This window comes from Desmodus rotundus, chromosome 10, assembly GCF_022682495.2.
Source record: "Desmodus rotundus isolate HL8 chromosome 10, HLdesRot8A.1, whole genome shotgun sequence".
Lineage (NCBI taxonomy): Eukaryota > Metazoa > Chordata > Mammalia > Chiroptera > Phyllostomidae > Desmodus > Desmodus rotundus.
In genome coordinates this window covers 21,542,137-21,557,290 of record NC_071396.1, presented here as the reverse complement: position 1 = coordinate 21,557,290, position 15,154 = coordinate 21,542,137, and the positions used below count along the sequence as shown (strand labels likewise).

The following is a 15,154-nucleotide window of genomic DNA, read 5'->3' as shown; positions in this document are numbered from 1 at the left end:
CAGGCCCCCACCCCCACCCCGCAGGCGACGAGACCCAGGGGGCGCTGGTGGACTCAGCAGGTGCTGGCCAGCCGAGCCGCAGGCACTCACCTGGAGTGAGAGGAGATCTCGCTGAGGTCGCCCATGCTGCCGCCAGCAGTGCCGCTGGCACAGCTGGCAGGGGCGTAGCTGTGGACCGCGTACATCTTCGCCTGCTCATCCTCAGGCCCCGAGATGTCCGTGGAGTCGGCCCACTGCTCGGCGCGGCTGTGGATCAAGGCCCGGCTGCCCGCCAGGTGCACGGGCCCCAGGCCCATGGGGGGCATGCAGGGGGCCGTGTCGATGCCGCTGTCGGTGGACGCCCCTTTCAGGTAGGTCAGCGCCAGCAGTTCCGGGTCCATCGGGTCCCCTGACCCGAAGCGCTTGTCGTCGCTGTTGCTGGAGGCGCTGCTGGACAGCGTGTTGCTGCTGGAGTGGCTGGAGCAGCTTTTATCCCCTATCTGGGGGACGGGGGGAGAGACGGGGCTCAGCTGAGGCCGTGCACTCATGCCTCGCTCCCCCGCACTGCCAGCACTGCCCCTTCTGCAAACACAGGGCTGTGCACCCGGAGCTCAGCTCATCCGTCAGTGCCGTCCTCCGACGGGCAGCACTCCTTAGCAGTGAAGTATATTTTAAAGAAAGTATGTACACTGTTTTTTTCTTTGTGGATATAAAGCCACTGCACACTTACCAGACTGCAGCACAGTGCAAAAACAACGTCGACACGCACTGGGAAACCACAGATGCGTGTGACTCACTGTACGGACACCAGCTTTACTGCCGTGATGGGAACCAAAGCGGCTCTGTGTCCCAGGTGAGCCTGTGCTTTGCTCCTTTATGAGGAGGACTGGGCTCGCCAGACTCACAAAGCTACAGATAAGACGAGCTCACTGCAGCCCTTCCTACTCGCTCTTCAAATGAGCCAGTGATAGAACTGACTTAGAGGAAAACAGCCTGGTCTCTGATTCCCAATTCCTCCCACAGTCCACCTACGTCAAATGGGAATCTTTTCAAGTCTGTCCATTATTTGTGCAGGAAGCACGGAAGTACTGCCATGGTGCCACTGACCAGAGAATAACCAGCGCAGGCTAATGAACTGGGACAGCACGTGGAAAATTAATAAAAGGAGGAGAGCAGCCTTTTCTCAAGAAAATGCTTCGATGGTGAATTACAGTGCCAGCCCTGGGCCGGGCAGGAGAGCCAGGTTGAGCCGCAGGGGGAGGGTGCTGCCGACAGGAGCCCCTCTCTGTGCTGGGGTGTGGAGCTCACGTGCCTAATTGTGGACCCGCTGACACCACCCCTGTGGATGCACAAGCAGGCGCCCGCCCCACACTACAGAGGTGGGCTCCCTGCAGAGGAAGCAATAAGGGGGATTTGGGGCCCCTGGGAGACACAATCTGCGGAGGACAGAGTACATGTCCCCACCTGACCACAGTGCTCACACAGGCCCTCTGCACAGCCTGGGGACACCAACAAGCCCTAGAGCAACAGCAAAGGCTGTGGAACCCAGCCGGGCCCAAGCCTACTTTCGTTCAGAGCTATCCAATCCCGAAGCAGACCCCCGACCTTCTGATCACAGGCGGACGTTCTCAAGCCCACGCCCCGAGAGAGCTGTGCAGATGGAAGTAAACAGATGCTGGGAAGCTGACTCTGATGGGGCGCAGGCACAGCAGAGTGGGGACTGTCACGTGTGTGCACCAAGAGGCAAGGGGCGCTCCACCCAGCGCTGGTAACATCTCCTCACCCGCACGTTTACAAAAATAAGCTACCTTAAAAGGCTGGCCTTACTTGGCAACAGCTGACAGTCTACGTTTGCAGGCATCCTTGGTTTCCCTGAGCCGGTCTCCGGTAAGACTCACCCTCAGGGCTGTGGCGAGGAGCGCATACCACCTGCGAGCCACCTCTGCTGCTGTCACGCCTCGTCAGCGGCTGTGAGTGCACGTTAACTGGGGCTGGGTTCAGGGTCAAAGGCTGAGGGTGCCCTCGTGGCTTTGCAGTAATTTACTCTGAGACCTTTCTTTGAGGTCCTTCATAAATCAAGGAGAGAAAAGTGCTTGACTTTCTATTTGTTCACTGTTTCGCCTTGGCTCTAAGCGACCTGCCAGGTTCAAGGGCACGCCACGGGGCGCCCTGGCCATGCTGCTAATGAGGCATCAGAATGGCTGCACAAGGACCCGCTCAGGACGACAGGACTTACGTGAGAAAGCTTGTTGGGGGAATCTTTGCAAGTTCCATCCTTCTGCAGGCCTCGCTCCTTGTAGGAACTCAGGACTTTGGAGGGCGGGCCGTGCCATTTGGTTTCTGCCACACACAGAGAGAAGAGCTGAGTATCTAATTTCTAGTGGTAGCAAAAGGGCAAACGGTTCGGTAAAAATAAATAGGGTTATGGTCCTAGGACTTTCTGGTCTTCCTAGCGGGTCTGCCATAGGAGTGGGCAGGACCCCCACCATAAAGGTGACAGGGGTCCCTTTCCTCAGGACCACCCCCAGCATGCCCACATCCCCGATGGCTTCTGGGACGAGCTGACACATGCCACAGTGGCACACCTCAAACATGTGCTGAATGAGCGTGTGATGGGACAGGAAGGGAGCAGGAGGGCAGGGCTGCAGGGAGGGGGACTGCCCGCTGGGCTCCGTGTTACCCGGGTGTCTGTTCCCATCGGCGGCGTCCTCCCGCTCCCTGGCCCCGTCGCACTCCAGAGGGCCTGGGCCCTGGTGCTCGAGCAGCAGTGGAGACTGGCACCTGGAAAGAACACAGAGCTGACCCCGGCCACCTCTGCCATCCCACCGGTGTGTCCCAGGGAGCTGGCTCCTACATGGGCACCCCCAGGGAGACCCCTAAGGAGAAGCGATCTGAAGCAAATGTGCAAGGGCTGTCCACCCAGCCCCACCAGAGAGGGTTCAGGCATCCGGAACCGGCCTCCAGTCCGCCCAGCCACGCCAGAGAGGGTTTGGGCATCTGGAATCGGCCTCCAGTTTCTGCATGGGGTCAGTGGGGGCACTTGGATGACAGTCCTTCACCGATGAAGAAAGGCCCCCAACACCAGCAGGTAAAAGGACTCCTGTCCCCGGCAAGCTAGAAAGGAGATCACTGCCTTCGTTTTTCTTGTGCCCAGAACACATGCCACTGATACTTCTGTGTGTTACATTTTGTAAGAAAGGAAACTAAAGACCGATTGGCTCTGGACTACCTCTAGGTGGACTTTATTTTAACCTAAATAGGGCAATATAAATTTACGAAAGAAATAAATCTTAGGAAACTTGATTATAAAGTGATTCTCATTTATAGAATCCCAGCTACCGATCCTGGTTTGCAGAAAAAGCCAGGAATGGTTTCTGCATTGATACAAAAAACTTCCCCCTGTTTTTAATATGCTACTCCACTGAGAAAACTGTCTCTCCGTACAACTTTTAAGAACGCCATCTATTTTTTAAGGAAAGGGGCCCGTAAGTCAGACTGAAAATATCTACTCCTGAGCCCAGACTGGTAGGAAAGAGGGCTCTGGGAGACACTTTCCTCTGGCTACAGAACCCTTCCCCACCTGACCTGGCCATTCTCTCCTCTAAATCCCCGCGCCCAGCTCCTTCCAAAACAGAGGCTCGGCTGGAAGTAGCCCGTGCACACTGCTGGAGAAGCGGCCCGCCATCGCCTGGGAAGCCCACAGCCTCGCCTCCCTCTTTGTCTTCCCCCAGGTGTGGAACTGTTTCCCGAGTGAGAGCATCCATCAGCTCAGTGTCTCCATGTTTCCAGGAGTCCTTGGGCTCCACCTGACCTGCTGGGCACCCGGATGCCAGGTGATTGGACACCACGAATGCCAGTCCTCAGCCCACGTGGGAGGCGGCCTTCCACCCTTCTCTGCCAGAGGCAGAAGAAGAGGTGCTGAAGGCCAAACCGGCCTTCTCTGATTCTGGGCTCTGTTTCAGAGAAAGAGCATTTTCAAAGAGGCTGAATTTATTCCTCGTCAGCAATTTAAGGACGGGACTCCCCCAAGGGCACTGCCCACAGAGTCCCCAGGCCCTTAATTTGTACATGCTCAAAGGCTTTCCACATCCGAAAGAAAAGGCAGACGAGCTCGGAGTGCAGACAAGCGAGCACCAGCTACCTAGATGGAAACAACGGGCTTTCTGCACAGACTCATGGGAAGCCCACGTGACACCTCCGTACCCCCCACCGGCCTCTGCGGTCCCTGACGCAGCCCTCCCAGGCCCAGAGGGTGGGGGTGAGCGTACCCGTCGTAGCCCACTTGCGGTCGCCAGGGCCCGCTCCCACCGGGTCCGGGGTCGCTGGAGGATGACTGGTTGCTGGGTGAGCTTCTGAAACGGGGACCAGAATCAGTAACAGGGCGCTGGGCTCCCTGGGCCCACACCTTGACCTGCTTGTTTTACAAGTGCGTTCCGTCTCACAAGCAAAGCGCATACTGAACACACAGCCAGGTGGAACAGAACAACCCTGGACACGTAGATGAAAAGTTCATGATGCCGTGAGACCTCAGGTGGCTGACGGCTGGCACTTAATTTGTCACAGGAAATATGTGGCAGGAACAAGCTTTCAATGTCTGAAGGGTTACTGCGCAATGAAACATGGAAAAACAGCCACATGATCCCCAGGAACACACAATTACGAAAACATCGCTACTACCTGGTGTATGACACTTAACACAAGGTACATTTTGATTCTGTATTTAAAACCTGTGCAGACAGAAAACCCTAAATTTGGCAAAAAACATGTACTTTCACCCGTCTAGTGCATCGTTTATTCCTGTTTCTTTCAGACACACACAGACGAGTACTACTCAGGAGAACTCGCTTGGGGAAGACAAGCTTGTCATTTGCTGTAAGAACCCTCCTGGTTTTTCCCTAAAATTTGCTAACTTCTACTTTATGGGGGGAGGCCCTGCAGACCCCTTCCCTGCCAGCTGTCACCCTTCTACCTGGGCTACCTGTGTGCATTTCTTGGAATGTGGGGAGTTTATAAGCTCAGCAGATGTTTGAGTGAGGGGACCCAGAGCCGAGCTGACTTCATGTCAAGTTAAAGTAACCTCTTTCCTGCGCTCACTCTGGAAAGGATAATGGGAGAAAGCAGGTCTCATTTATCAACTAGTTATAAATAACTAGTTTTGTTTATCAGCTAGTTATGATGAAAACCCGCACAGGCTTATTGTGGGCCAGCAACGGTTGTAAGCAGTTTATACATATTGACTGATTCGAGCCTCGTAAAGCCCCGGAGAGGTCTGTGCGCTTACTCCTCAGAAGGGCAGGTTGGAGGCTGGGTGAGGACGAGCAGCAGCCCCGGGTAGCCATGCATCCAGGGTGCAGGCTGGCACCCGTGCCGACGACTCTCTGCTGGCCCAGAGCCCCGTGAGCCGCTGTGAGGGCACTCTGGCGTCCCCACGGCATAGGCTACGAGACAGCTGAGACCCCAAGCTGTCTGTGGGTGGGAAATAATGATGCCAAGTTTGCTGTTTGCTCACTTAGGACTCCCTGTGTGAATCACACACCCAAAGTGCTCACCAGCTCCTAACGTGTCGGCTTCAGCTCTAAAATGAGCGCATTCTCACTGAGAAATCAATTTAAACTCAACTCACTTTGCCGACAGTGAGAGGAAAGTCAAGAAATGCTAGTGATCTCGGACCTCTTACAATGCAGCCCACGTTAGGGCGCTGGGGTTTAATCATCGATCTGGCAGTTTCATTTATGCTCGAAACCATTAACACGTATCCAGAGGGCCGCGCACAAGAGTTTCTTGGGGTCTTTCCCAAGATGGGTTAGAGAGTGAGCCGACCAGGGGGATCACGGACGGTGGGCGAAATCTGTGGTTAGGACCTTCACGTCCTTTAACTTCATTTTTCAGCTGGAGCTGACACACAGTGTGACACATTACCTGCAGGTGTACACAATGGAGACCGGGCACGCAGGGCTGGCAGCAGCCCCACCTGCCAGCGTGCCCTGGAGAAGCTGGCTCAGACACCACGAAGCCAAGTGAAAGCCAGCCCCTCCCGCCGTCCGAAGTCGCAGTGCCAGCTGTACCTGGTGCCGTCGGGCAGCTTGCGGTCGAAGGAGGTGCTGCGCGGGATGGCGGCCTGGGCCTGCTGCAGCAGCTGCTGGCACTGCAGCCGGTCGGGCGTGCCGGGCGCGGGGGAGGCTCTGGGCAGGGGCTGCAGGGCCGGGGTGGGCACCCGGTGCCATGTGGTGTTCCTCCGAAAGGGGGTTTTGTACTCGCAGGGGGTGCCCTCGCTGTCCAGTTTGTACTCCACCATGGGAATGCGGCAGAGCTCGGAACACCCTCTGTGGAGGCAAGAAGAGACGGTGAGACAGGAGGCTCGGACCATCCGCTCGGCTTCCGTGTGGCCGCATGTGCTTGTCAGGCTCACACCGGGAGGCGGGGCCGTTGTGTCTGGGGAGCAGCTTGCCTATAATAAACAGCATGTCTTGACTATTCAGGTCCTGGGCCGCCTACGATCACTGAGTTTGGGGACTAACAGTGCTCTGTGCTGTCAGCCTGGCTGCCGTGCCTCACCCATGTGGGAGAGATGGCTGCATGGTGACTCAAATAGTGAAATGAACTCAAAGGGTTAACACCTGGCACCGCAGAGGCCCCAGGGCCCAGCAGGCTGTCAGATGACTCCTGCGGATCACAGCTCAGTTGGCAGTAATGGTGGTCATCAGGACAGCAGCCCAGGGGCACTCACCGCCCCGCGCAGTGACCGGGCAGGGCCCGGCTGCACTCCTGTCACCTCGTTCCTGCCCAAGGACTCTGGAGGTAACACGCTCCAGCCTCCCTGAGTCCCTCCTAGGGAGGGTGGAAATGCCGGCTGTCTTGCTTGTGGGGGCGTGTCACACGCATGCACTGCACACGTGCGGTCTACCGGCCACCCGTGCCACTCGGGGACAGTGTGAGAAAGAACTTTCCGTGGAGGATGGAGGCTCCCCCCTGCCCTGGAGCCGCACTGCTCACGGACACCTCTGGTTAGAGGCAACCTCACAAGAGTCCAGGCTACGCAGGGACCCAAGATCGGGGCCATGGCCAACGCCCGGCGTGGCTGGGGTAGGCAGACTGTAGCCGGTTTCTCTGTCTGTCATCCCCCCTTTTTACAAGTACCACTAGAGATTCCTCTTCTGGAAACGTCCACGCACCTCACGCTCCCTCTGGAGCTGCGCAGCCCACAGGGCAGCCCCGGCAACGCGAGATGGCAGGGCCCTGAAATGGGGGGAGCGACGGAGGAGCACAGCAACTGGATTGCAGCTCACCTTTACACCCGACGCTTGAGTCCTTCCTTTTGCGGCACGGCTGAAACAGCGTGGGTGTGTGGACCTACTTTTACTGCTCTAAGTTGTATGAAATCTAAACACAGCAACTGTCTTGGATGAAAATTTCCCATTTAACCTGACTATAGGTGTAAAACACACCCTGGACTTCAAAGACCGAATGAAAAAAATAATATGAACTAATAATCTCACCAAGAATTTTATCATTTATTGGATGTTGAAATAATATTTGAGACATTAAGTTAAAATATAAGATTAAAAATAATTCACCTGTTTTAAATAAAACATGTCTCCCCCCAGCTGCCTGGCCCCTGTGTCCCCTCCTGGCAACCCGATCTGGCCCAAGACTCAGCTCGAACCCCACTTCTCCCCAAGATTTTCGGACTCCACTGAGCAGCGCAAAGGCCAGGAGCAAGCCATGTGTGGTCAGCACAGTGCCCTGCGGGGGACGCAGGCCAAGGGCAGAGGAGGGGCTGGATCTCAGTGATCTGTCATCGTGCTTGCAGGGAGCCGACCAGCAAGTGCCCGCACAGCCGTTCCCTGGCTCGAGGGGACCTGGTCTACCTACGGCCCGGTGGGACCCAGGACCATGCTGTGGCCCTGGCTGATGGGCAGTGATCGCCATAGGCCTCTCACGTGCATTCGGTCTCTCTCCAGGTGGTCTCTCTCCAGGTGGTCCACCAACTTCTTGGGCAGACCTGGGTTTATCTTTAACCCATCGTATACACGGAATCACGCACAGTGAACGAGGGCAATGAACAATTTTAGTAGTTTAGCCCTGGCCAGTGTGGCTCAGTTGGTTGGAGCATCGTCCTGTGGACTGAAGGGTTACGGGTTCGAATCCCAGTCAGAGCACATATACCCAGGTTGTGGGTTCGATCCCAGATGGGATGTATATGAGAAGGCAAGCAACATCGATGTCTGTCTCTCACATTGATGTCGTTCCCCCACCCTCTCTAAAAGCAATGAAAAAAATGTCTTTGGATGAGGATAAAAACAAAACCTTTAACAGTCGAAAATTATCTCATGTATAATCTGAACATGTATTTTAAACTGCAGTTGTATCATCAGGAATCAGAGTCACATGTAGCATTTTCTATTGAATCTGAACGAAGTGAGAAACAAAACTGGTGAACGCTGTCACAACCACGGGAAAACCGGAGTGCCCCTCCTGTCACTCTCTAAGCTGGCGCTGCAGCCCCCATGGGCCACCCCCCAGCATGCTCTGCCACACGCTGCAATGACCAGCTGGGACGTCAGACCCTCCAGACCAAAAGCAGGGTGTAAGTCAGGCTTCCCCCAAGTTTCCCACTAATGACATGTGCAATTGAGACTGTTAACACGACCAGCGGCAGCCGGTGACCCTGACCGGTCCAGTCTGGCAGGGACGAGGGGTAACTGGGGAGGCTTCAAATACAACGGTCAGGGCACATCAGCCCAGTTCCCCTCCCTGACAAGGTGGTCAGCACCCACAGCCAGTGCCGCTCCCTGGACACTCCAGAGGCAGCATCAGAGCCATTCCAGTATCTGAGACACCCACGAGGGCACGGTACCTCTCTCTAAGAAAGGAGACTTCCATTAAAGATGGTAAAGCTTTTCAGTGTCGCTACAAAGTCACAACAAAAGAGCAAAGGGAACAATAAACAGGAACAAACTCGACCATTAAGATTTGGAGGTCCCGGAAACTCTAAAGCCCAGCCCTACAGAGTTGGAAGGCAAATGTTAGAACGGAGGTGGCTCGGTGGAGCAGAGGAAGCAAACTCGAGGGTGTGTGTGTGGGGGGGGGACCAGGAGCAGCAAGACCACTCCCTGATATGCCCGGGGGCAGGAGGCACCAGGCCCACAGAAGGAGAAAGTGGAAGATGAGGCTCAAGGAAGGAGTCATTCAGAAAAAAGTGAAGAAAGAAGCCTGCCCCTGGGGTCCATGGGAGCTGGCCCAGCCACACAGTGACCCCGTCACTGGGGGCAGGAGCAGTGGTCCGGGGAGCCCCACCAGGAGGCACAGAGGAGCGGTCAACTGAACACAGCAGTTAATAAAATTCTCCCTCATAAACGGGACCCAGGACTCACTTCTCCAAACCCAGCTGCAGCATCCGCAGCATCCCACAAAGACAGAGGAGGATCTTTCTCTAGAAAAAACACAGGCAGCTGCTAGCTACCCACTCACTCTACGGTGAGGTGCACCACCAACGGCATCCTCAGAGAAAAACTTTTCAAACCTAAAAATAAATAAACTAACCAGTAAGACTTGGAAGGTATACTGAGAAACTCTCCCGAAATATTACAGGAGAGCAAACGTAGGGAAATTAAAGTTCAATCCCAGCAGTCTAACACCCACCTAACAGAGGTCCCAGAACCATGAGAGAAAGGAAAAGGTGGGGGCGGGGGGGGGAACTATTAAGCAACAATGCCAAACAATTTCCAGAACTAAACAATAGTAACACCAGAATAAAAGGTCAGAGTGCCCAGCAAAATGAATGCAAAGAGATCAGTATCAAGATACCTCACTGTGGAATTCAGATCCCTGGGTTAAACCGGAGACCCTGAGCTTCTGGGGCTGCGGGTGGAGAGGCTGGGGCGGGGGCAGGCCCCATACAGAGGCTGGTACACAGAACGGTTTAGTTCTTCTCAGCAGCAGTGAAAGAGCTACTTCTCTTCCACTTCCCTTTGAAATCAGCACTACTTGGAGCTTGGGATGGAGAAACAGGCAAAAATACAATACAATGTCCTGCTTTTAGGCTTAGGAAGCCAAGGGGATGCTGGTGCTGCCCTTGGAGACCCGAGGAAGGATGGGCCGGACACACCATGCTAAAGAGATGCTGCTCCGTCTGTTCACAGAGAATGCCGCCGTGATGATCTATTTACTAGTAAACTTTACTTCTTATCTTTCAACGCCTCTTTCCTCGAAGCAAAATTCATCTCCCCAACCCACGCAAGTTTAAATGACTCTGGATTTACTGTCTATGTTAGCAAAATTACTTGGCCACATTTACGAAGTCCAGATTTACACTGAATTGTACTTGTGTGTGTGTTGTAAAACGCCAAAGCTCTACAATTTTTACGCATGGGCTTTGATGGTTTCCAAGGGTTTCTCTATTTAAGTAGATCCCACATCCCCGGGCACTGTGGACTCATCCACGTGACTGACGACCTCATTAGAAATCACAATGGTGGGCTGTTACAGTACACATCCGAACAGCAAGAAGAGCTACTAAGTCTTCCGTCCCGATGCTCTGCGCAAGTCGCTGGGTGTTCAGGTGACCCTCGGGGCCTGAACAGTGCAGCTCAGGGAATTTTTCCTGGAACCCACCAAGGCTGAAGGCCCCAGATTCACATTTTGAATGAAAGGAATGAGAATCTTGCATCCTGTGAGCCAAAGGTTAACTTGCATTTCCAGGGCCTGCCTGGGTTTCAAGCTCATTAGCTTTGGCTTAAAAGGAAGAAGCATAAAGAGAGAGAGGACAGGGCGGAGTTGTATGGCGCACACAGTTTGTGCTCACTGGCCGCGGTCTTCAGTACGTTGCTGCAACTCAGCGTGAATCTTGGAAGAGGAGCGCTCCTCCGTCAGGGCGTACCTGTGAGGTGTGCAGCGCACGCGGCTGACAGGGGTCAGGGTGGGATCGCTCTGCTTCCAGTTTCTTGCACAAAGTCACACGTAAGTGATCTTTTAAGTCTAAGAATTGGCATTCTTTGGCCCAAATAAAAATCAGCTATTCTCAAAAAAAAAAAAAAAAGGGGGAGGGCTTTATTTTTAAACCAAAATTAATGTTGTTATAATGTGACACTTTTATAGCAACTACGCTCACAAACTGAGTATTTCCTTTTTTATTTCTGTGACTAAGATGCCTCAGAAACACTACTAATTATAACATACCAAGCCCAGTCAACCTTAGTTCTGCTCCGTATGAATGAGAAATTCCTTCAAAAACGCGAATAGAAAATTCAGCAAAAGTTTAGGGAAATGGGAAAGGTGTAACATTGGAAGGACGAATCGGCCCGCAGCGGTCCCTGTGCCACAGGGCGCACCAGCCACACACCTGCACCTGCCATTGCACACACTCTCCTCCTGGGCAGTCCCAGCACAGGATACCAGGCGACACCGCCCCAGCTCACCTGGCAGCTACTCCTCACCAATAGGTCAAGGCCAACAGAAACCCAATGTGACCAAATGCAGAGGGACAAGGCACAAAAGACACGTCCGAAAAAGTGTCTCGTACGTAAAGGAACCATTTTTGAAGACCTGAGACTTTTGCTCTCCCGCATTGCAAGATTCAGGTCTCGTGGCAAACGCCCTTGGCTTCCTTTCGACTCACCAAGCAAGGCAATGGATCGAGCTGCATTTCTAGCTTCGGGCACAGTTTTCACAGTTTGCCTGCCAGAAGGAGACACGTGAGACATCAGATAAGGCTGCAGGATCGCTTACATGGAAGCCTACCCGGCTCCTCTTCACTCAGTAACAAAAGAATGTGTCATCTACTTATGCTTCTCATTAGCATGAATGCTATGTAGAGATCAATAAAAGCTCAGCTGCAGAGTTAAAAATAAATACCATTTTTAATGTGGTTCATCTAGCCAGAAACTTTTCTGAGTTTAATCTTTCTTAGTGGTGTAACCTGGAAGGCAAAGCATTTTGTCGACCAAGAAGGTCATAGAAAACGTGCTGATTAAAATGCGACATGACAAAACCGTAAGAATGACAAGTAGCTCCATTAGTCGGAGCCCTCAGAGGCTCTTCCCTTTGACTGCTTTCTTCGGAAATAGCACACTGCGTGTCCTTCTGCACTTGGCTCTGTGGGCTTCCCAGGATGGCTTACTCCTGCGAAGGGACACTCTCCACACGCGGCGGCACCCTCCTGCTGCCTAACACAGGGTTTCCCAGAAGCTGGTTTCTGGTCCAGCTGCTTGTGCTTCTGGGCAAGGCCAGCACAGTGACAGTGTCCACTCTGGCTCCCAGCTGACAGGCACCCACATCCAGTGTCAACCAATCACTGTGCCCGTGCATGCTTAACCTCAGAGACGCCCAGCAAGAGATGCCAGCAAGATGGCATCTACCCCCCCGAGGCCCACTCCCTTGCAATGGCATCTCTGGTTTCCTGGAAAAGCCTTCCATTTACTACCACCGATACGGAAGGGTACTTGAAAGTAGAGGCTGTGGGGTCTCCCCTCCACAGCCTGACCACCAGGCAGCACCGGGGGACCCCAACCGCACTGTACAGTTTTCTCTGTTCCGTCAATCACCTGTTCTCTGCGAAAGAGCGAGTGTGGACTCTGGACTCAAAACCCAGACCTGCAGTGGCAGAGAAATGGGACAGTCTCATTGGACCCACGTTTCTCCTCCTGCAGGTGAAGCGGGACCCGCACGGCGACCGTCGAGATTAAATTATATGAAACATGAGCTTCGCAAAGCGACAGCCTCACAAGAAAGGGCTTAGTTACAAATAGGACCTACTTTCCGCTTCTGTAAGGTAGAGGACACCAATACTAAACAGCGGGAGGCACGTGAGCTTTCACACCAGTCCTCCCTGACCTCCTCGATCCACAGCCGGCAGCACCGCCGTGCACAAGGAGATCTCGGCATTCACGGAGGGACGGAACTGTGAAGTTGGAGTTTGTGCAACAATCAGAATTGCAGCCAACTGTACGCTGCAACGTTCTCTCCACGTACATTCGCCTACGCAGCAGGTCGTCACTCTGTCCCTTATTCTTTCCGTCTTACAAGAAGGTGGGACAACAACTGCAACTTCCTGCTGCTTTGAGGGGGAGTCCCAGGGGGAATAAATAGTGACGATTCTTTTGAAGAGTAGCGAAACAAAACTGAAAACCTAGTGAACTGAGAAAGTTAACAAAGCATATTCCTAAAAACAATAAACAAACAAACAAGGCCCTTGAACAAATTAGCTGGGGCCGGACTGGGTGAGCCGCGACCGCGCAGCCACGTCTAATCACGTAATTACAGTCTGCACGTACTGTACTCTGAAATGGCCTTTTGGTTTCACTTAACTTGGCTGCGTCACAGGGAATCTTTAACTCAACCCCGTAATTTAACAGAGCGACCTACCCCAGCGCTCTCCGTCCCTCCACTCTGCCACCTACCTCGCAGGGCACTGGACCGCTTTCCACGCACGCCGTGCCACCGCCATTTCCCGGAAACGCCCGGGGGGTTCCAAGGACGTGCCCAGTTTTCAGAGAAGGCTCGGAGAGGTTGGAGAGGTGAGGCAGCTCATCAGAGACAGGTGCACACTGGAACTGGGAACCCCTGATTCCTAGCTCAGTGCTCTTTCCAAAACCCCTTGGCCACCTCCTTAGAAAACCATTGAAGAACAGTTTTAACGTGGCCCACGACGCCAGGTTTTCCACTAGAAGCTTAAAAAAAAAGCTTTGGAAACAAAGGCGGATCGATCCCCTGAAAAGAACTACCTGCTTCTTTTCTATTATGCACTTTGCCAAAGAACCCTTCATAGCCCTAGGGATTAAAGCAATCGCTGATATTTTAATCATTTTAGTGTCTGTTATGCTAATAGCCTGCTAAGAGCTAAAGACTCTTTCCAAATCATCCAACAAGGTGACAGGGGTAATTGAAGCTCATTCACTTGAATCACAAACTCTTTTTGTTGCATAAAAAATCAGAAGCTTGCAACAGGGAGATAACCAGACAGTACGGCCTATGGGAAGGGTTAGGGCAGTGCGGCACAGGAAACAGGTACTAATTGAAATACTCTCCCACAAATTTACAGAAAGAGAAAGGCAGCCAGAGTACAGACAGAGACATCAGACCGTAAGCCCACCTGGCCGAGCGCTCTGACTAAGGACTTGAACTGAAAGGTGTGCGTCCCACGCCAGAGGCAGTGCGGCTACCTGGAACCGAATTATTTATCAGCTTCCAACCCTTTCCTTCCTTCCTCTCCAAGCGCAGGGGCTGACTGTGTCTCCCCACCGGGTCTCCCCACTGGGTCGCGCCCAGAACAGCGCGGGACTAAATGGCTCAGGAAGTTCTTCACAAAGCCAACCACTCCCTTTTGTTTCTTAGAAACCTGGAGACCAGAAATAGCATTTTATTGTATTATACACGTCAAGTTAAGCACGGGAGATTCTCCATGGCCATGGGATGCCTGGTTTCGGATGAGCATATTCCCATTAGGGGAACATCACTGCCTGTCCACTCGCACGGCGTGGTGTAACTAGCCAGGCACGAGACAGGTCTCTTTCCCGAAGTCACAGAAAGCTCGTGCTCTCCTGTCACCCTTGCGTTTCTGTCACAGTGTCAGTGATATGACAACATTCCAAACTGCAAACCAGCCTGGGCGCTGAAACACGGAGTCTGAACTGGAGCGGCTTAGTGTGCTTCCTGAGAGCCAGCATCACGCAGTGAGCTGCTGCTGTACTTTGAGAGAACTATTTTTAAACCGCAGAACTGTAAATGGAAAAGACTGCACTTTGGAACGCCAGGCAGACACAGGAGCCCATGAAAGTGAAGACCAGGTCTGTCCCGTTCAGGGGACGGCCCCCAGGCCAGCATGGTCTCTGGCACAAACTGGGAGTGAATGAATGAGTGAATGAATGAATGAGTGAATGTGAGCTAACCCACCCAGCGTTCGTTCTCTAATCCAATGTTCTTCCTTCGGGGAGTGAAAGAATAATCTAAACGATATTTTGTAGCAACTCAGTACAGTGCATGTGGTTCAGTTACTTCGAGACCTAAGTTCTGTATTCTGTTCAGGGCCCGTAAGAGAGTACCAGACATAACCATTTCTTTATCCTTACGAATAAATTGTAACTCTAAAACCTCACTTCAGCCCAGATTTCCACGCCCCCATCTTCTCTCTCTCTCTCTCTCACACACACACTCTGCTAATCTAACAAAAGTGAGTTCT

The 15,154-nt window shown here is 53.1% G+C and overlaps 1 protein-coding gene across 4 annotated transcripts in view; it reads right to left on the bottom strand.

The window, feature by feature from the left end:
• SIPA1L2 (signal induced proliferation associated 1 like 2) overlaps positions 1-15,154 on the bottom strand; it is a 189,151-nt gene that overhangs the window by 33,106 nt on the left and 140,891 nt on the right. For all 4 annotated transcript variants that reach the window (XM_053912459.2, XM_053912461.2, XM_053912462.2 and 1 more), the window contains exons 10-14: positions 6,045-6,302; positions 4,248-4,331; positions 2,660-2,760; positions 2,216-2,319; positions 91-479 (exon numbers count right to left, since the gene is read on the bottom strand). In XM_053912459.2, the coding sequence (XP_053768434.1) occupies positions 91-479; positions 2,216-2,319; positions 2,660-2,760; positions 4,248-4,331; positions 6,045-6,302 (936 nt within the window). The remainder of the gene's footprint in view (positions 1-90; positions 480-2,215; positions 2,320-2,659; positions 2,761-4,247; positions 4,332-6,044; positions 6,303-15,154) is intronic.